Genomic DNA, 22718 nt, shown 5'->3' on the forward strand with positions numbered 1-22718 from the left:
TACTTTTTAAACAGCTATAACAGCTGGCAATTTTGTGCACGATTACACTTTAATTGTCTTCAGTATTTCTTGGTTTTGTATAACCTTAAGCAGCCAGCCAATCACAAAATGTATTCTTTCACAGAGATCAAGACAACATTCACCGATTGATAATGTTATGCTAGTTTTTGCTCCTTGCTCTAGATAACATCTATATATCTGTCTGTCTGTCTCTCTCTCTCTCTCTCTCTCTCTCTCTCTCTCTCTCTCTCTCTCTCTCTCTCTCTATATATATATATATATCACAATTTAAAAATAATATCAAATATAGATATACGCACAGATAGCCTCCCTTTGCTTAGAGTTTAATCCACTCCAGGTTTCCATGCGAAGTTAATCCGCGTTGAATCAAGCTCAGGTGTATTAACAGTACTAACACTTGGAGAGGATATAACTGCTGTGCACGCGGGAGTCCTATTTCTAAGTTTTCTCATCATGACACAGTTGAAGACAACAGTCAAAATGTTCACTTTTGAGTATCTTGTTTTAACTTTTTAAAAGGATGATTCACGCGAACTCGGTGCAGAGTCTTGTCAGTGTCTTAATGCATGATAACACAAGCAGAAGCCATGGGAGATTGCATTTTATAACAATACAATACACTCCACGTTTTATGCAATCAACTGTTACTCCAATAAGGTAATGCCACATCTTTATTATTCAAAATATTATTACAGGTATTAAGTGCACACCTGTAAATATTTGCTTTGTGTATTTATGTCGTGTTAACATTATTACACCGGTATGACATAACGTACAAAACTGTTATCAACGGCAAAACTCTGCGCCCCCCTCCCTCCCTCATATCGTGCACTTTTGAAATGTGTCGGTTCAGACGTACCCACCTCCAATCCTGTACATGTTTGCTGCCGTCTTCTACTTTAAAAATACAATTCAAATCTAATATAATATGAAATAAGAAACAAAACGTTACATTCTGCAGTTCGGTTTTAATTCCAACGATTCGAGTTTGGGACACAGGACGCACACGTGCGCTTAAGCCCTCTTCACCTGCGCAACCCACCCAAGTTGCCAGGCCTTAATAAAACACAGAACGGTTATCTTGACTTTTTATTTTATTTTTAAACGTGCGTCTGACCCAGCGTCTTTTTTTTCGTTCTCTCTCTGACGTCGTTACTCTAATGATCGACAATCTTGAAGGCCTTAACCCTTTCACGTACTGTTCACATTTGCGCGTAAATTTGCACAGCAGATTATTGCATTGTCAATCAAATCAACAAATATTGGTTAAGATGGATAGCTAGCTAGCAGAACTGGTCCCATATTTGCAATCTTTCACACAAAACTAAAAGTTATTATTATTATTATTATTATTATTATTATTATTATTATTATTATTATTATTCGGCGTTAGTAATAACACAATAACACGCACACAAACACCAACACACCATTCAAAAGAAGAATCGAGAACTGTAGCATATTGTGCAATTATTGTTACAGCATCCACTCTGGTGCATACAGGGTTAAATCCAATCTCGCATTTTCAGTGATGTGCTCCAATAAGTGAGGTCAGATCGGCAGACAACACATAAACCTCCTGACAAAATAATAATAATAATAATAATAATAATAATAATAATAATAATAATAATAATAATAACAATAATAATATTCCTGCAAAAACACGTACATGTCAGCACCCACGACAGTCTGCCAGAAAACTTCATTTAAATACATAAAAACTGAACAAAAGAACTTCATTTGCAGAAAATAAATAAATAAATAAATAAATAAATAATACGCCATCATTACGACGGCGTGAGAAGGCCCATTTTCTTCATTTGAAATGCGCTTGGACTCTGATCATTCCGCGTGTATATGGAAATAAACTAGTACCCCTGTTAGTACAGAGTCAATATCCATCCGGGTATTGAGAGAGAGAGAGAGAGAGAGAGAGAGAGAGAGAGAGAGAGAGAGAGAGAGAGAGAGAGAGAGAGAGAGAGAGAGAGAGAGAGAGAGAGAGAGAGAGAGAGAGAGAGAGATCTGCATGGTTCTATTTAAGGGCTCACAGTTCATTGAAGTCACAGGCGCATGAAAAGCGATAATTCCCATATGAATCCTGTTTTGATATATTTTTTAAATGCATGCAAACAGAAGCCTTATATATATATATATAGACGGCAGATCTAACATATTTTGGTTGGGGTTCAGTCGGCAGGTGCTTCCCTATCTGAAAAGAAGCGTCACAAGAACAGACTCACAGCGAGGGAGTGGCAACAGAGCTCTAAGGCGGTTATATCTCGGAAGCTTGACCAAATGAGAACATTTTGCATTTGGACAGTAACATATTTGTACGTATTGATACATCATAAAAATAAAAGATTGCAAAATGTTTAAGAAACTAAATCAAGCAGACACGTGTTTTGGCGAGTTATCGAGTTCCCCAATTTTGCTCTTTTGATTCAGAAACGGAGTATTCTTTTCAATACTACAGGGGCGAGCGATAATCTTCGGTAGGATCAAGTCCAGTCAAAACACATTGAGGTTGTGTTACTTTATATATGACATGTTGGACACAAAACACTGTGTCTTTCAAACCCTCTCGCTCTCTTTTTTAAACTTACATTGCGCTGTTTAAGTTAGTTAAACTAAACTTATTTTACGTTAGTCTTTTCTTTCCGTTGGTAATACATATATTTTTTTGTATAACCCTTATGAACCACCTGGTCATCAGTTACCCAGCTGTTGAAAGGGATTGTCAGACAGTATCAAGACTCGGTCATAAAGTCAGCAAACGCGACTTAAGCTCGTTTTTCGGTCTTAGACTTAAATCAGCTTTGTGAATACGACCCCAGGAGTCTATGTTAGAGCGACATCCAGTGGTTGTTTAAGCTCATTAGACTCGTAAGGCACTTGAGCTACACTTGAGTTTGTTATCTGGAGTTAAAATTATCCAGGGGCTCGTTTCATGAAAGTCCTGACTGTGACGCAGTTGCGATGAAGTTGCGACGTTGTGACGTTGCAGAGGTCGTGGCTGCTGGCGTTTCATAAAAGCACACACACACAAGAAAAGCCCTTCTGCTGTATAGAAAAGAAAGCAAACACAATTCTTATTTTGGTTAAATGTGTAATGTACATTTGAAGGGTAAAGAAAACGTTTTATAGTAAGTGGAAGGTGTAGGTGAAATCATTGTATGTAACCACACTGGAGGAGCCTGCAGTGTAGACTGTATGCTAGTAGATCTATGTAAATGAATGTGTATACATACCGGATTAAAATGAGAGCTCCGTTGTAATGCTGTATACCTTGGGCGTGTTACCCAGTACACTGTGCTGTAACACTAGGAAGATTTCTGTTTGAATAAAAACTGTTGAGAAAAGACTTTGTGAAGTTTCTGACACAGAAGGTAAAACACCTACAGAAGGGTTAGCTACAAAATTATGCACTCACAACACAAGTTTGAATTGTATATTTTTAATCATTTCATCTCCCTTTACAGGTATAAATATTATATCAAAACAAAATACCTACAGTTCACATACATGGATGGCATAAACTCAACACTGCAGGCTGATTCAATTTAACCAAGAAACTGTGACAGTCTCACATTTCTCTTTCTTTTTGTTTTGTTATATAAATCGCCACTGTGGCAAGCAGAAAAACACATGCTAGCAACAAAAGACAGCCGTCGAGCACTCAGAAAACACAGGTTTTTAAAAGCACAGGGTTTTGCTGATGGCTATAGTTTAAGACCATGTGACAAACACTCGTGAATGGTACAAGGCTATAGGCTAAAAAAAAAAAAAAAAAAACCCTACTGTAGTTATTGGAAGGGCCAGCTGCATTTTTTACTTATATACTGAAAACCTCAAAAAAATACAGAAGAGAAAGATTTTGATCCCAGATGGTTGCTACTCTTGTGCATATGCCCGTACACATGTCACTTTTTTGGCAGAAATCTAAAGAACGGCTGATCCAGTTATGATCAACCTTGGAAAGGGCTTTCACACAAAGTATATCAGCATTGGGGGCAGACGGCTTTTTTACACTCACACTTCTAATGAGCTGATTATTAAATCGCAACAAAACTTGCCAAGGGTATTGTATAGCACACTTCGTTGAGCGTATGAGAATCTCTCCAACAGTAATTAGTCATTTATTTTACAACAGCAGCAAGAGGTAATAGTCTTAATAAAAAAAAAAAATTTAAAACGGTCATCACAAGCTTTTTCTTTAGCTCCCTCTAAGAGAAAATGCTAAGGGCTAGATGTTTTAGCTGATGACACAATGTAGAACAAGGAGTCACTCTACAGCTCTGGCCAAATGTTTTGCATCACCTAGAATTTTAGGACTGAGACTTCATTTAAAAAAAAAAAAAAAAAAAACTTTAATTACCATAATTTAGATATTTTATTTAACATCAGGTAATCAAATAAACTACAAACTTATATTGCAAAAGTCTACCGGAAGCCATAATAGTAGTACAGCATTTCATGTTAGGATTTCGAAATATCACATTTTTCAATTTGGTCAGTTTTTCGTTAAGTATCTGGAAAACTACAAAGCGGTGTGCAATTCAATATGTTAACGTAACATTGTTCAGCAGGTTTCATTCGACTTTATGAAGCAATATTAGTTCATTCTATAGGGTGATGCAAAACTTTTGGCCACAGCTGTAGATCATTTTACAAGAACAAAAGCCATCCCATATTCTACTCTAAAGATTTAACATTCATACTTTATCAGTCCGTCAGTAAAATGCTCTTAACGGTTTTGGAAAGCAACTGAAATGCTTGTTAGTGTCCATCGAACAGTCCTTCGCTAGATGCCCAAAGCCTGAATGAGACTGTTGGATTCTTCTGTGTGTGTGTGTAAGTGTGTGTGCAGCACGGTTCACCTGACCAGGTGGTAGGTGAGCCAGTACATAAAGACGGGCTGGGCAGTAGCGATGGCCATGGTCAGGTACATGCGGAGCTGGTTCTTCGCTCCCCGGACTAACACGCCCTCTGCGGCTGCTTCCGAGAGGATCTTCAGTCTCAGGGTTCGGATCTGTTCACAGGGAAAAGGGGAAAAAAAAAAGTAACGAATTCTGGGATTTGAATATTCATCCAAACACTGCTTCTGCAGCGTTCGTAGCAACAAGGACTGGAACACAAAAACACCATGCAAAGAAAACCAATGTCTGAAATGGATAACACACAAGCTACTGTTTCTTACATTATATATATATATATATATATATATATATATATATATATATATATATATATTATATACACACACACTTCTATAAGAGGCACTGTAGCACTATTGCGAGGGAATAAAAATATTGCTTTACAGCTTTATACAGTAACTTACCATGAATACAACGATCGCTATGCAACACCACAGCAGCACCAAGTAGTACCCAGTCCTGCCAAACAGCAGCCCAGACACGACCCCCACAATCATTCTGCCAGGATGGAAAACAGAATCACACTGTGACACATTACCTATATTTTGTTAGTACCATTTCTGTATGCTATGCTGGATGTTGGTTGTTAGAATACAATTTAAATGAGTCTTGGACAGATGAATGAATCTAGATTCCTCTCTTACTAAATACCTTGGTATCCCTAGCACCCAAGCATCAAGTACATGGAAAAGATTTCAACGGAAAACAAACATTTACATCCCAAACAGCATTGTACTTTACTAACTGTAACTGAATGCTGCTTAGATGCAATGTAAAATACGAAATGATACAAAAGATGACAAATAATAAAGTAAGCCTACTTTTTTAATGCAAATATACACAACAGTTTACACAAAAGTTTTAAGTAACATTAACACAACCTTAATCCAGGGTCGGGGGTCAATTCCAATTCCTTTTTAAAATCAATTCCCCGTTACAATTCCAATTCTTTCGAAGGAATTGGAATTGGTGTTTTAGGAGGCATGCTAATTGTTCCGATTGTTGTCAGCTGAAGTAATTTGTTGCCAACGTGATGAGAAGCTCATTTTAACAGAATACTGCCATTTGCAATTTTGATCAATGACATAAATGGATTACAAAGGGAATGGGAATTGGGAAACGGATTTTAAAAAGGAATTGGAATTGAAAAACAGGAAGCCAACCCTGATCACTGTAGCTGCTAATAAATGCCAAATACTCAAGGACTTACCCCACATACTTGTACCCTGAGAAGGCTATGAGGTCGATGGTGGTGAGGTCTGTGTTGACAGTCACCAGGTACAGACTGAACAAGGTGACCAAAACCTCAATGATCAGCCACACCAGAGCGGAACTGGCCTGTATTCCCAGGATCTCCGGGGAGAACCTAGACCACAAACACAGCAACTCCAGGACATGCTCACAGGACTCGTACAGAAACACGCAATCTGTCTGAATTATTTTCAAAATCCATCATTTCTGATCGAACGCTCCACCATGTCAATTTCATAACTGGTGAAGGCCTTACCCTAAATGTGTGTCTTTATTTATTTTTATTATTTAATTTAAATGAAACAACATTGTCTGAAACGAATTTTCAAAATGGAGAGGTCCCAGTGACTATGTTCCTTATAGTTCATAAAAGTAAGAAGGTATGTCCTAATTGCCTCCAAGATATAACCTTAATTACCGAACAAAATCAATGCACATTCACACGTACATGTGGCAGACACTGATACTCAGTGGTTCTCTACATATTTGTAAAATAGTTTTTGCTTTATTTGTAATTGAGAAAATGGCTTACAGACTGTAACTCACCTGTTTTGTGTTCCCAGTGCGAACCCAGCTACCAGTATGTAGGTAATGAAAGCCATGGCTATGGGAAGAAAGACATTCAGGGTTGAAGTTAAACAGAGGCTTTAAAAACATTTTTTTCTTGAGAGTGATTAAGAGACCTTGAAACTCATAACTTAGCTGTTTGGATTACAGTTATAGAAAATGAATGCTGTGTTAAGACTGGACTTGGAAAATACACATCAAGCAAAGATAATAAATCACTTTGTAAAATGTGTAATGCGTTCCTCTTGCAGTCTCCAGGTAGTGCATTTTGGGAATGGGTTTTAGAATCAAAATGAATAGTTTTTTTTTCAATATTTCAGTAAGTTTACACGTATGCAGATTTCCTGGCCCTTATTTAATATCAGTTTAGGGGAACCCTTACCAGGAATGTACAGATCCGGGGCGTTTATATCAAATCGGGGTGCTACAGGAGTATCCTGCTGGTATCTCACCTCCCAGTTCTACCGAGAGAAACAGACAGGAGGTCATTACACAGAAACCACTAATTAACAACCACAAGCATTGCAGTATGCGGGCACCGTACCTTATGCATGTAGGGGAAGACCAGCAGCCCCAACTTCTTACCCACATAGACTGTATCTACAGCAAAGTAATACTTCAGCTTAGAGATGGTAATTAATCGGTCCAGCTGTGAGAAAACAAAGTTCCAAAATTCAACCTACAGCCAAAACAAATGAGCATAGAGGTGTTTTTTTTTTTTTTTTTTAATGTTAGAATGCCCAATTATTTCCCCCCCTTCCCCCCCTCACCGCAGCGATTCCCCGCACAGCTCCGGAGAACTGACGGTTCAGTGGGCATCCTCCGATCCAGAAAACTTACATTTCTGTCGACCATTTCCTTTCCTTGGCTAGCCAGACTGCTCCCATAGGTTACGGCGAAGTTAGACATGGGCTCTGTGAGCAGGGCCTGTGCCGGGAAACCCATCCCTGGCGTTTCCTGACCTCTGTACCCCAAGCCAGGTGGCCCTGCGTGGGCACTAGTGTCGTCAAAAAGCTGGTTCGGATCCGCCATGTCAGGTGCTGCTCCCCTCATTCTTAACTTAGAGGCTGTAAGACACAAATTAAGACACAAAGCTCATTCTAATACCAGTTTTACAGTCCTAATATGCAGTGATTGTGTAGTCTGCCCACATTCACAGTAAAGCACAGTAAAGCAAGTTCACCTTAGTGGTCATTTTGTGTAATTGGTTTACTGTATGTTCTATATATATATATATATATATATATATATATATATATATATATATATATATATAAGAAAAAATCACAAATATTTGGATTTTATTAAAAAGGTTGCAGTTGTCCCCATCTTTGTACAGCTCTGTACATCACCCTATAGAATTAACTAATTTTGCTTCATAAAGTCAAATGAAAACCTGCCAAAATTTGAAAAATGTGACATTTCGAAAAACATTTTGGTAGACTTTTGCGCTATCAATTTGATTACATGATGTTAAATAGAAGATATAATTGTGTTCATCAAGTTTTTTTTTTTTTTTTTTATGATGTCTCAATCCTAAAATTCTAGGTGATGCAAAACTTTTGGCCAGAGCTGTAATTATTTCTGGTGGGTGTAACAGTAGTGGTTAGGGCTCTGGACTCTTGACTGGAGGGTCGTGGGTTCAATCCCTGGTGGGGGACACTGCTGCTGTACCCTTGAGCAAGGTACTTTACCTAGATTGCTCCAGTAAAAAAAAAAAAAAAACTGTATAAATGGGTAATTGTATGTAAAAATAATGTGATATCTTGTAACAACTGTAAGTCGCCCTGGATAAGGGCGTCTGCTAAGAAATAAATAATAATAATAATAATAATAATAATAATAATAATAATAATAATAATAATAATAATAATAGGAGTTCCTTATTTCTATACCATAGCAGGATGCAAGGAGATGTCTGTTTTATTAATGTAAGATTGTGTTCCTAACCACCAGGATCAATACCTGTTCCTCAGACAGGGGATCAGAAATCAATTAGCCCAATTTCTAGTACTGTTTCTTGTAGAAACGATGTCCAACACTCAAATGACAACTACTGCACTGTGAAGAAAAGACTTTTCTGTATCTCTACTCACCGCCATTTTGACTTTTATTTAAATGTATTAATTTCTTTTTATACAACCATTTTTACTGGGACAACACTGCTTCCCAAGCTCCACCAAAGCCTGCAGTTTGGGACCCACTGACTGACTTAAAACAGTGGTGCCTCTATGTTTGAAAAAGCCTGAAGGGATGATAAAACTTGCACAAACACTAGCAGCGGTTCATCATGGCTTACACAGGAGAATGATCACATTATTTCCTCCCAAAGCACAAGATTAGACATAGGGCCAGGCACAATTTCTAATTTGAACACATTTTTTTGGGATCAAATACACCAAACTGCAATTTGAACCATTGGTTGGGAGAGGAAAATAAATGTTACAATGCTATTTAAAAGCTAAGCAACTTACTTCGGGGTATTCAGTTTTACTTTTTATTAGATAACTGTTTACAAAATGTAACTAGATTAACTAGATGAACCTAATACTAACCTCCCTATGATTTAGGTTTGACTGCAAACAAAATAGAGGATTACCTCCTCCTATCAGGACCAGAGCATGAACAGCATATCGGGGCTAAGCATCATATTGCGAGTGTAATGTTCTACCCTCAATTCAGAAATCCTATTGTGAACATCATAACGTGGGATCAATCTGCACAGCCTGTAGATAATGCACACTAATTAAACGGTATGACCCGACAGCCACAACACTGCGGTGGGTCTCAGAACAACAATGCAATCTGTTTATCTCAATAATTAATGTGGGAAATTGAGCTGCCCAGTTCTGGCTTGAAATACCAAAAGCATATGGTCAAAATGGACAAATAGAAAGACTTGTCCCCAAGGTTTAAATAGTTTTACTTGAGATGTTTACATACAGTATTTCTGCAGGTCACATGGGGGGGGGGACGGGGGGGGGGGGGGACAGCTGTGGCATCCCCTATAGGTTAATATGCTGTATGTAGCATAGGCTTTTTCAGTGGTATTGCTTTGTGTTTAAGGTTTTTAAAGGCTTGGTGCCTCCCCATTTGAGTGCTCTGGTAGAAAGCACTGGTTAGAGTTTACGCTCTCGGGATTCTGTTAATGTGGCTGTTGCAAGGGTTCGAACAAGTAGTGGAGAATAATCTTTGACTCCCGAAGATGTGGAATTGATTCCATCGCAGCATGAAGATGGAATCTGATCATCTTTCCTCCCCTGGTTTAAAAGAGCATATTTGGGAGTTACTTGAAACCCCCTGCCAATGCTTCTCTTTCAGTCCACAATAACAAATACATAAACCCTAACCCTTGTAAATGAGGCGTCGGTCTCAATGGGTAAATCACCAGTATGTAAGCTATAACCTCTTACTATTTTTAACATAACGTAAACCAACTTGATTGTTAACAAGACCTGTTTTATGGGACTACCCCAGGGAGATACAGTAGAAAATGTCCCATTAATGACATGCCTAAATACGGAGCCATGCAGAACGACCTTCTCTGCCCTAAAAATAGACCCCTCTCCCCTTGAAGTACGGGACTTCAATGAACGTCTCTTAACATCGCAGAGTATAATAACTGGGTCATGTTGTTACATAAGATTTCCTAACGCAGGAGGTCTCGCTTTATTTTAACCGGTGGGCGTTAACCGACAAGGCTGTAGTATTAATGCCCACTTATCCCGGTTAACTGAGCCCGTTTGTTAAACATATAGATCATCGGCCATTTGGTATCAAATTCAACACACCAAAGACTATTTATTTTAGTTATCATTTCTATTCCTATATCATCAAGCCCGTTTTATCTGTACGTTTTGTCAGTAAGCAGGTAAACACACACACAAAATTAACGACTGAGATTGAGTCGACCCCATCTTTTTGATTTCATTCTGTTAAAATAACAGAGACACGGTGGTTTTAAATTATAGGCATTTATTTAATCATTTATAAAAACCATGCCTTGTGTAAGCATGGATATTTAAAATGAAAAATATGTTTTTTTTTTTGTATTAACAGCAACGAAAGAATAACAGCGACAGAGAAATCACAACGATTCATTCAATAAGGCAGCATCAAATGGGTTTGTGTGTGTCCATTAATTATTCGTATGACTGATCAAACAAAGGTGTTTTTTTTTTGTTTTGTTTTGTTTTTTTAACTGCAAGTGCAGTACGTTATTGTTATTGGCCACCTTACAAAACATTCACAATTGATAACATGAACAGATAATTTAGTCTATATATTATTACAACACTATACAAGGGAAAGTGAAATTTATTACGTACGTAACTTACGCTGTCTGAAGCCGGCTGGAGTCGCCGCGTCGGATTCCATAATATTTATATCGAAGTTCAAACGACTAAAAAAAATATCAAATATTATACGTGACGCTTTTCTTTCAAATTTAGATACCAACTTTGTTTGTGTAATATGTGGAGCAAGAAACCATTCAAACCCAGTGGCCCTGTCTCTTTAAAAAAAAAAAAAACATTGTGATGACAACCAAAGACTGAAAAACCTGTCTGACTGACAGACCAGGCTTGCCAATTACCACTGAGCACAGCCAATCAGGGGGGCGTTCCTGTGTCAGAAAACATCCAATAGAAATTAAATATAGAAAAACGCCGAGCTGTCTTTTGAAAGACAGTTGACTGCACCAATTAGATTGACATACAAAACCGTATTAGGGGCGGAACTAAGTAAAACTCCCTCCAATCACGGAAGGGATCTACGTCCAAAAGAGGCGGGGTGACCTATTTTTAACCTGTCTGTCTTTCAAATGCAAAAATATATTAATCTACAAGAAACCTGTCTTAAAATATACAATGAATGCGTGGCGGGTCACGAAATGAAAAATCCAATATACGTTCATTTATTTATTTATTTATTTATTTATTTATTTAACCAAACACGTGCATGAAAGAATTATCCCAAAAGAAACCCATAAATTTGTTAGATTTGTTTACTACTACTAACAAGTCATCGCTATTTTTAAAACATCACCGCTATTTAAAAAAAACAAAAAAACAAAGAAAACCGCTACATTTAAAAACAAAGCAGCCAGCAGACGTGTCGACCTCAAAACAAGGTTTCGTTTGAAGAAGTTACATAAAACCAACAGCCATTGCTTTATATAAATGTGAGGCACATACGTTACTAACCTTTTTGTCGGCTGCAAATTGTAATACCATCACAGATTTCAATTCATCGTCCGGCTAAAAAATAAACAAAAAACAGTAGACCATTCTAATCTAGTCTCTTCTTTAAAAAAATCAAAGGCAATCTGAACTCAGGCTATCCTTTATGTGCAAGTGACCTGTGTTGAATCTCGGCGGGGCAAGGTGTCTATAATTTAGATTATATTTACAGCTTTAATGATGTAACAGTGTGTACGTGGCTGTTTTCAATATGAAAGTCCATTTATCCACGTAGCCGAGCAAAAGTTACACTATAGCAAAATGCATATAACAGCTTTCACTTTGAAGCATTTGATATATGTGGAGCACTTGGTTTCCAAACTGTAATGAATGCTTTTGCTGTAGTTTCAATGGGTAAAGTGATGAAAAGTTACCACGGCTGCACAGAACCTACAAGATTAACAGCAATTACCTATATTGGAGGAAGGAATGCACGCGTCACTGTGACTGAGTACGAAAGCGTGGTGCAGGATGGGAGATTGAGTTTTTAGAACATCCCACGCGTGGGCGAGGGGGGGTAGGGGGGGTCAGATGAGTGGTCTCTTTTTTTTATTGTCTTTTTTAAATTTTCTTTTAAGGCAAAGGGTGTTTGTTATTATTACGTTATTTAGTAATGTATTCGTTTAAATACACCGATGATCTTTACATTTAATTGCTGTACAATCAGCCTGCTGTTCTCGAAATCCTAATGCTTGACCATTGGAAGTGGCCGTGTCTAAAAATACAGGCACACAGATGACGTCACGCACACGCCAGCATTCCAACGGTCCTTTCATGCAACTCAACGCCCGGCTAGCTCAGACGGTAGAGCATGAGACTCTTAATCTGGCATATGTTTTTGCATTAGACGTGTAAAATGCAAATCATTCTCGGGTATTATGAGAACATTTAAAACACGTATTATTATTATTATTATAAAACAGAAATCACTGTGTTTAAATTATGTGGACATGTGACAAGCTGCCTCTAACGCAAGAATGCAGCAGCTACACAGGGTCCTGTTTTAGATGTGCACAGCATACCCTTAAATCCGTCTTTTGCTAGAAGTCACAGTCGAATTTATATAATTCATGACACACAAACAGACCTTAATATTAATAATAATATCAAGAATACTAAAATATATATTCTTGTATTGCAGTCAGTGTTTATATAAAACGTAACTATACTCAATATCATATTTAATGTTGTGATTCATAGAAAATTAAATATGATATTGTAAATGCAAATCTAATTGCAATGAACAGTACCGTATGGCTATATTTTCTACGGTAGGACTAATAGTGCAAAAACCGTAGGTGAAGGCAGGAAGTAATCACCGCTATGCTGACAAAGCATGTTTCGTGGAACTGCGTTGCTATGGAGACAAAGATACTCAAATGAGTCCGCATACTGCATTAATAATATACATGACAGGTTCTGTAGTGCACCGGCATTCATCTGATTCTAGAACGATAACCTACTGCACTATGATATGTTGCAATACCACAAGACACCACTGCAGAGAAATTCCTTGATAAACATGCAGCCTTCTTTTGCAGTGTAACAGCTCTCCGTGTTGTGAAACTCGAGCCGTCATTTCTGAAAGTCCAATTAGAAGAGGCGGCCGGAGAGGCATACTGCCGCTAGCATTATTTATTCGTCCCCTTTCCTCTAAGGCCGCTTACAAGAATCGCTGTGTGGACCTGCCTCCCTTTCTGATAAATGACTGCAGCTCCGTTGCAATAGGGAGGGCGGGGGGGGAGGGTGCCTCCGGAAGAGAAAGTGTTTAATATGTCACACACACAGGACCGCTACTAGCTTTCTTGTCTCGTCTGTCTCAAGAGTTGGCATGACCTAAACTGGAAGGATTTGGAATCTGCAAGCAAACTGAGGATTCGTAGAACGTTCAGGGTATTCCAGATTCTGTATTTGGGGCTCAATCGGGAGATTAATAATGAGTCGATATAATTTGTTTGATTTCAAAACACATAATAAAGCAGCTGCTGGTATAGTCAATAGTTTGCACTACAAACCACTGCTATTGTTGTACAAGTTCCCGCTAATACTTAAAACAGCTGTTATTGTGCACACTAAGTAATAATAAAATACAGAAACACCAGTTCTTATCAATTTTCTAATTTTATTTAAAAGCTTTAAATACATGATACATCTTACAGTATTTGCATAGTTTGAGCAGATCCAACCACCTCTGGATCTGCCCAAAAAAAACCTTTATCTCATCTACTGAATGAATTTAATTCATCATGTTCACCCGACTTGTATTTTGTCAGAAAATAACTTAGGGTTGTTCGAAGCGATTTCCGCTTTACAAAATACTTTTTTTTGTTGTTGCTTAAAATAAATATACAAATCAAATTAAATTAAAACAAAACAAAGACACACAATCTTCATAAAATACAAATAAAATATTCCTGTTAACACATTGCATTTCTTGTAGTAATGCCAGTACAGTTAATTAAAAAAATAAAAAACCTGACATTGTGCAATGACAGCTCAAGTGAAGTGAAAAAGAACAGAATTATGATGCATATATATTTTTTTAAATGTCTGTTTTGTCAACCTGTAAAGCTGTCACTTTGCAGTGTGCATGAAAAATAAAAAATAAAAAAAAATGTAAAAATGAAGTTCTCAGGCATTTGTGTTTCTGAATGTCACCACAGCAGACCCAGGGGTCAGTTACAATCGTAATTCTGCAAGTCGTAATTAAATTGCAATTGTAGTTGAACATGGGCACACCTGCATAACTAATTATACCAGCTCACCGACACATTTACAATTATTCCTGTATATAATCACTTTTAGTGACCCCATGTGAAAAAAACAAAATCACATAGTGAGTGTCTGTACTTGTACCTGCGATTATTGCTGGATTATAGTAAACCTGTTGATATGGGTAGTGGTTTATGTAACTTTCGTAGAATTGTAATCACTGCAGCATAATTGTAACTAATTGAACAAAACAGCACTGCAATTTTAGCAATTAATTCTGCTGTACTTTTAATTAATAACTGACCCCCAAGTCCGCAGTAGAAAATAAAAAAATAAGTTAACACATTCTTTAGGTTGTAGCCCCTCCCCTCCCAACAGAATATATTTTACAAGTCAAACATACAGAAACATACTTGCTTACAGGACTAGCAACCATTCTGTTTGTAATACCCATAAAGCTGAAACAAACGCACAATTTAGAAAACTGCGTTATAACACTCAGTTAAAGAATTCCCACAGTCTGAATTTTATTTAAAAACTTTTTCACACAAGGCTGACAGTGGGTATTTGACTCTAGTCAATTTTTATCAGAAAAAAAAAAAAAAAGTTTTATATTATATATATATTATACAAAGTTTAAAACTTGGGAAGACAGTACACCCATAACTTTAAAACGCTCAAATCTTAATACAAAACTTCCAATGAAATTCAAATATGACTGTAAACGTCTCAATACCGATTTTGTTTAAAGTGGGTTGGCATTTGGTACAGCCTCTTTTAAAGGGACAGCAGTAAGGAGTAAGTTTCAGCCTCTATTTAGGACAATTCTTTATAGTATAAATCAAGTTTAAAACTTAATACATTCATATATTGTTATGTTTAATACAAAAATAAAAAGGTAACAGTTAACCTAAAAAATATTTTAAAAAAAGAAATACAAAATTTTGCAAACTGAACAGAACCTTCTAAAATAATTTTTTAAATAAATCTGTAACTTGTGGTGGCTGGAGCACCAAAGGGAAGAAAAAATAAAGGGAATTATATATATATATATATATATATATATATATTTTTTTTTTAACAAGATGCATTTAAAAAAAGGTTAGTTTAAAAGTGGAAAAATAAGGCTTAGAAAAACCATTTGTGGGTGGCATGTCCACGCTGCATTAAAACTAAAGAAAGGAATTTATATATATATATATATATATATATATATATATATATATATATATATATATATATATATATATATATAAATGTATATATATATGAATGAATATATATATTATATATATATATATTCTCTCTGCACCTTTTTCTGCAGTTCCACTTTCCATTTCAATATTATTTTTGTAGGCCTGTGGCTATTGGTCTCCCTTGCTCTCTTGCTCTCGTAAGCCATTTGCCGCGTCAAATGCTGCAAACACGTGCAGGATCATAACGGTGTATATAATATTACCCAATGGATGAGGTAGGGTGCACAATGCTGACCAACCCTTTCCTACAGATTTCACAGAACAGAACTGGAATCAAAGATAATCAATTACAGTCTCCAACAGACGATGGGTTAAATCGCTAAAGTAATCCTGTTTATATCAATTGAAAAGGTTTATGGGAGTACCAACGGCAGATAAAATAGACCAGATCTGGTTGAAAACAGAACATCAGTTTCATAAACCGTTTGGAAAACATCGCGCTTTGACGGAATTCGGAATATTGACCATTACATTGTAATAAACTAATCCTTTTCTTTTAGCAACACTTATGAAACTGCAGGAAAATGTTCTGCTTGGTATAGCTGGTGCTGAGGGTAAATAAAACAAACAAACAAATAAATAAATAAAACAAACAGAGGTAGTTTTGAGTTCTGTGATGGTTAGCGATAGACATTCCGGTTACAGTTGATTCTCTACAGGAAATCTTAGGCTCATTAGTCCAGTATTATAAATTAGTTGCTTAGTACAATAAGGCCTTACAAGTTACAAGAGGTTTTAGTTATATTAAAAGAGTTTTTAGGAGTTATATTAAAAACAAAACTAAATCTTCACGGAAGACAATTGATTGCGTAATTTTTTTGTTTTTTCAGACCCAATGTTTCATTTCATAAAATAAAAAAAGTACCCCTACCCCCCATGAAACCCAACTATCTGCTTGCAAAAGGTTCATCAGGACCCCACCAGTATTTCCATGATGTGCTCCAGTTCGTTCAAATCCCTGGCGTTGGGATTCATGGAAAAAGACGAGGGGTGGCAGGAGGGCAGATACTTGAGAAACTCGTCGCTCGCCGCGGACGACAAAGTCCTGCTGCCCAGTGAGCCGGCCTCGCGCTCGTAAACCGAGGTGTCGATGTCCAAAAACAGATCGTCGAGCGCCACGTCACAGAGGTAGCTGGAGCTCATGATTTCCAAGTTTCCGAACACCGTCTCGGATGGCCTGCAGCCTTCGGGGCAGCCCCCGTGCTTGCTCTCCGCCCTGCAGGGCTCTTGTTTGTCTGCCTTCTCCGTTTCCAGGTTTTCAATCGATCCCAGGGGCGTGCGCTGAGGACTGGGGGCGGGACTCCCGTCAATCACCACATCCAGCTCCTTGAGCAAGGAGGAAATGGCCGAAGACAAAGAGAAATCTTCCTCGGACGACAGCAGCGTCCAGTCATCGCTGTCCCCCAGCCCCATAGGATGGTTCTCCATCGACAGTCGCGACGGAGGCGTGGGAGTGGGCAGGGCCTCTTTGAGGCTGCTGGATTCGGAGAGGGGAGAGACCTGAGCGACGGGTGGGGTGCTGATCTGTGGCGTGCCGGAGTCGCTCGCCTCCTGCCTGATCTCTTCTTGGATTTGCCGCAGGGTGTTGGCGATGAGGACGGAGCGACGAAGGCTGGGCTCCAGCAGCCTCTGCCCGCGGTTGTACTTGTCCAGGGAGATGTTGAGGACTGACTGGCGCTGCGCTGAGTACAAGCCACTGCCCTTCTGAACCGTGGCGCCTTCAGGGAGATCACCCTCTTCCGGGAGCTTGCGTTTCAGTCCCTTTCCTGTCATCTTAGCCCTAGAAGGAAAACGAGAATTAAAAAGAAAAACAGCTGTATTAGGAAACAATTCAAAAACATCAGACCTGCGGTCAATTATAATTCTAAATCAATTACATCACAATTGTTTGCTGAAACTGAAATTACAATTACGCGGCAGTAATTAATTACACTAAAATGAAACAAACAACTACACACATTAACATGTTTACTCTAGTCATAATAACCCATCAATAAATACTGAAACAATACATAAACAAACCAAAAGTTGCTGAAAATACAAGAAAAAAGATAGAATGACAAACAGATGCGTAATTTAACTGTAATCGATCAATGACATGGTCTAGTTACAATTCTGCAGGCCTGCCAAGGTTCAGTTACGTTGTAATTGAAGTTAATTACAATTGTAATTTACCACAGGTCTGTCAACGCATAAATAAGCAGGGTGAAATCTGAAATGCGATGGGAGCATGGGGATACACCGTACCGAGAAGCATAAAGGTGCAGACATACATTCTTAAACCTGGAAGACCTAGAAGAAACTCCATCAAGTAAATAAATGCGTCTACAGCATGTCTTGTGCAATGTCTTCATTACTTGCGAGACAAAATAAAAAGGTTGACTTTACACCGCGGATTTCACAGAGCCAGCTAGAACGTGTCTGTCTAAGATTACAAGCGCTGGTTCAGGGTTAGTGCTAAAATGTTTTTAGCTTTATTTTCGTGTACCGGTTTAAACTCTTAACAGCCTGAACATAAAAAAATTTTTACAAATGTTTTATTTTTATTAAAAAAAACAAAGCATGTGCAAATCGCACATGCTTTGACAAAATAGGACAATTACTCAGACATGCAGCGTATGTAGAATTCCATACCTTAACTAGTTACCATAGATTCAAAATAAACACGGGATACACAAATACTGATGTGCTGTGGTTATGCTGGGTGGGGTCTGACTTACTCAATAAAACACGCGAGTGAGTCGCGGCAGGATGTTTGCTAAAGGTTAAACCTGTTTCACCACTTGTGTTTTGCTTCAAGAAAAAAATCAAAACTGAAACACTTAACTAACGAATGCAACCCCCCACACAATAAACCACCATCCTATTTTTAAGTGGGATCGCTAACAGTTTGCAATGTTTAACAGTCCAAATGAATAAAAAAGGACAAGCCGAAACTGCAGACGCTTGTAAGAATCGATCACCCTGTAGTTTATTACCAGACTAGCACGTCCGGTCGCTGTGGAGCAAGGAACGTAACGCTGTCGCCAAGGAGGCTGGAGAGACGCAACCAAAAAATCTCAGATGCCCCCAGGGGAGGTTACTAGGGGGCTGGGTGTTACAATTTTCTATAGCAAGAGGACAGCCGATTCTAAGATGGAGTTTTTCAGGGATGGAAAACGCTGGGGGGAAAAAACAGTGCCACCAATCCGTCTGCAAATGCATTAAAACACTGCTGTATCTCAATCGGAATCTGTATATAAAAATCAGACAACTATAGTTTAAACCACTGAATCAGTTACCGTACCGTGCAACAAACATGCCCTTTTTCACGTAGTGCTAGTACTGTTAAAAAAACAACAACACAGCCCCCGATCGATACACAATTCCGAGACACGGAAAAACATTATAAAAGCAACAAAAATTAATATATTTAAAAAATATGTATTTTATTGCACTGGGTTGTTTTTAAATAAGCAAAACGTCTTTTGTGCACTAAACAACGTCTTACTAAAATATGCTACTTAATTTTTTTTTATACATACATTTTTTTTTTTTATATATATATATATATATGTGTATGTGTGTGTGTGTTACTTACTTTTCAACTGCACAGTCCGGTTTATATTATGTAATTAAATAAAACGTAATGAAATACGTCCAGAATTTAAAACCCAGTAACAAAGCTTTACTGTAAATATTGTTTACGTCAAAAAAAATGTTTAAAAAATAAAATAATAAATAAATAAATAGCGCTCTCTCCGCGCCCGACTTCTCGGTCTTCCTCTCTTTGCCAACTAAACTACACTCGCGAGCTACTCATTCCCGCCTGCAAATTCGAGTCCGAGACACTGATCTCGGCGCAGGCGCAAGACGGCATCCAGTGCATTGTACCATGGGAAGTGTAGTTTTATGACAACCCTAATCGGGACACTATCGTGATTTCATGAACTACAGTGGTGTAATCCTATTTTCAAACAATATTTCACCGGCAAGGCCCGGCACAAAACAAACTGTAAACATTTTGCATTAGATCTACACGTTAATCAAGCGATTGCAATTAACCGTTTAGAACATACTTGTTTTACCGTTTGAAATAATATTACATGGGATCAATACAACCATTTTTTAAAACGCCCTTTAAAAAAAAAAAAGTCAAACGCACTACAATTCCCATAAACACATGCGCTTACCTTATGACCACCAGAGTGGTGTCCTTTTAATTTAATTTTCTACGAAATTGCAAACCTTGCCTTTTTATTTATTTCCACTCTTAAGCACACACTGTGTTTACGATAATATACAGTACTTAAATATATATTTTACCCGCAAAGCAAGGGACCAAATAAGAAACTCAAATTCCCCAGAGTCCTGTACTGAACTAGAATGCATCTCGGGCAGAGTTTGCCCGAGTGACGTCACAGCAGCCCATGAAGCACTCGGGAAAAAAAAAATCTAAGGTCAACTGATATATATTTGATAAACGTTAACATTGCTCGCATACATCTTCCCTTTACGGAATCAAACAAACAAACAAAAAAAAACAACACACACAACCAATCAATAACAACAACTACAATAATACAATTTAATTTGACCGGCAATTTATTGTAGCATTATATAGAATGTATTTAAAAGATTAAAACAGCCCCTCTCGGGGAAAGATCAAAGACGATTTCATTTTATTATTTATATAACACTCTGGAGAGGCAGACCACAACTGAAATAACATAAAAAAATAAACTATATATATATATATATATATATATATATATATATATATATATATATATATATATATATATATATATAAACAAAACTTTGAAATGCAAGTCTAATCAAAACTACTGAAATAAACACAACATTCTACCGGTTTACCACAGAACCCAAGCAAACAATTCTGTGCTGTTCAGGGTATACCGATGAAGATATATGTATTTATAATTAATATCACCAGCACCTGCTCACCAACCAACTCCGTTCGTGTGCTCAGAAAACAACATCGATCACCACAGACACACAGAAACGCGAAAGTGCACCCGGATCCCATCTGTTCGTATATTACCGTGCCTTCTTTAACGTCAGCACTTTAAATAAAAAAAATAAAAAAAAGACATTAAAACAAATTGAAACTCTAGCACCGCCACATTGCATAACCATTAAAGAAACAATTACCTCGTCGCTTTGAACAATTCGGTCTTCAGCCCCGCTGCATTTAGAGATGTGAATCATATAGCAGAAAACTATTCCCCACGTTGTTTTTTGTGTTTTTTTGTTTTAAGCCTCGCAATACCTTTGCTTCTCCCTGCAGCGCATCACCTCTCAGCCGTGCGTGTTATATTATAGCGAGTGTGGCTCCTTCGCTTGTTTCACAAACAAGAGGCTCGGGTCCCGCCTTGGTAAGGCTAAACCCCGGCTATTGGTTCCCTGGTTGTGAGTGGCTGCGGGGGCCGTCGGTCTAAATTAAATCTCCCTTTCAACGTGTCGCTCCCAGTATAGTCCTCGCATTGGAGAGAAAAAACCGGCAGGTTTTTGACCCAGAGGCGGAACAACAACAAAAAAACAGTCGCTCTGCCGCCCCGCGTAGGACCAAGAAAGGCAATTGAGAGATTTTTTTTTTTTTAAGCATAAGGGACTCGTGTGTGTGGGAGGCGAGCAAGAGCTGTGTGTTTTTTTTTAAAAAAAAAAACAGTCAGATTGTCAGATTATACGTGAAAAAAATATATAATAAAATAATGGTACCTCCTCAGCCCAAGAAATACACAACACTGAAGTCTTTTTTTTTTTTGGTTTCGAGTTTAAAGAATCAGGGGTATATGTGATTTATTGGTGATATTTGAAAAAAAAAAGTTTAACATGTCATTAAACGACAGCACGTCCCGGGGTTGACAAATCATATCAGACGTCTGCAATACTGAATTTGTGTCTGTGTGCATCATATGCATAGATGCAGTATATGTTGTTGTTGTCTTGCACTGAAAGGCTATGCACGTCTTGCTGGCCAACATTATGCGCACTGCCCGAGCTATATGTTTCTAGAAATGCATTTCCGCCTTCCTCTTATTCTCAATCAATCAATCAATCAATCAATCGTTATTTTTACATACAGGTCGCCGGAAAAGCGCTTTACAGTGAACATTATTAATGCATATTACAAAAAAAGAACAACACAATAAAAACAAACCAAGTCAAACAAACACACAAGGCAGGGTAAGAACATTTTAAAGCTATAGAAACTAATCTAGTTTCAAAAAGGCAGCAACAGTGGGATCTTGCCTACAGGAATGGGCAGGTTTCAAAAATTTAGCACACGTTATAATTCGACTGCAGTACGTGTTGTAATTCAAGTTATTACGCGTACTAATTTGGCCAATCGGATAACTGAAAAAATGGAATCAGAAATTCAGTGGTAACCACCCACTGTAACTAATATGTAATTTTAAATAAAAAGTGTTGAAAGACCTGACATTGAATGTAATATTATTTATGATATTTTAGTGTAAAACTTTATAATTAGGAAAAAAAAAAACTGTTTACATTGTTAACGCTGTCTCAAGAAGTCGGCAGCGCTTAATTTTCGTTACTCTTGATTTCATGGCTGAAATTAATGATCCCAAAATTAATATTTTAAACGTGTGCTAAATAAATAACGCGTTTTTGAACCGGATGCCAATTTCATACCCTGAGTAACAAATAAACAAGGGCGTGTAATCAGTCTGAATTCGGTTGATGTGCGTCACATCCGGCCCCCGAAT

The 22718-nt window shown here is 37.7% G+C and overlaps 2 protein-coding genes across 7 annotated transcripts; both read right to left on the reverse strand.

Moving 5' to 3' along the window:
- Positions 1–3462: 3462 nt before the first annotated feature.
- yif1b (Yip1 interacting factor homolog B (S. cerevisiae)) lies at positions 3463–12394 on the reverse strand. 3 transcript variants are annotated; one of them, XM_033997145.3, is made up of 8 exons: positions 11981–12394; positions 7617–7843; positions 7321–7425; positions 7159–7237; positions 6756–6813; positions 6169–6324; positions 5363–5456; positions 3463–5053 (listed from the first exon to the last, which is right to left on the reverse strand). In XM_033997145.3, exons 2-8 carry the CDS (start codon positions 7827–7829, stop codon positions 4898–4900), a joined length of 861 nt encoding a protein of 286 aa, XP_033853036.1. In that variant the 5' UTR covers positions 7830–7843; positions 11981–12394; the 3' UTR covers positions 3463–4897. The 3 variants fall into 3 exon arrangements, with proteins under 3 accessions (XP_033853036.1, XP_033853029.1, XP_033853028.1); XM_033997138.3 differs by lacking the exon at positions 11981–12394 and adding an exon at positions 11114–11431; XM_033997137.3 differs by lacking the exon at positions 11981–12394 and adding an exon at positions 11105–11431.
- Positions 12395–15996: 3602 nt separating this feature from the next.
- On the reverse strand, positions 15997–21641 carry sertad3 (SERTA domain containing 3). Of its 4 annotated transcripts, XM_033996665.3 has the most exons (3): positions 21139–21641; positions 20932–21050; positions 15997–17764 (listed from the first exon to the last, which is right to left on the reverse strand). In XM_033996665.3, the coding sequence occupies exons 2-3, from the start codon at positions 20964–20966 to the stop codon at positions 16894–16896; spliced, it is 906 nt and encodes a 301-aa protein (XP_033852556.3). In that variant the 5' UTR covers positions 20967–21050; positions 21139–21641; the 3' UTR covers positions 15997–16893. The 4 variants fall into 4 exon arrangements, with proteins under 4 accessions (XP_033852556.3, XP_033852573.3, XP_033852582.3 ...); XM_033996682.3 differs by lacking the exon at positions 21139–21641 and having other exon boundaries at positions 20924–21017; XM_033996691.3 differs by lacking the exons at positions 20932–21050; positions 21139–21641 and adding an exon at positions 19565–19848.
- Between the last annotated feature and the right edge of the window lie 1077 nt (positions 21642–22718).

Source organism: Acipenser ruthenus, chromosome 30 (assembly GCF_902713425.1).
Source record: "Acipenser ruthenus chromosome 30, fAciRut3.2 maternal haplotype, whole genome shotgun sequence".
In the NCBI taxonomy this organism is placed as follows: Eukaryota; Metazoa; Chordata; class Actinopteri; order Acipenseriformes; family Acipenseridae; genus Acipenser; species Acipenser ruthenus.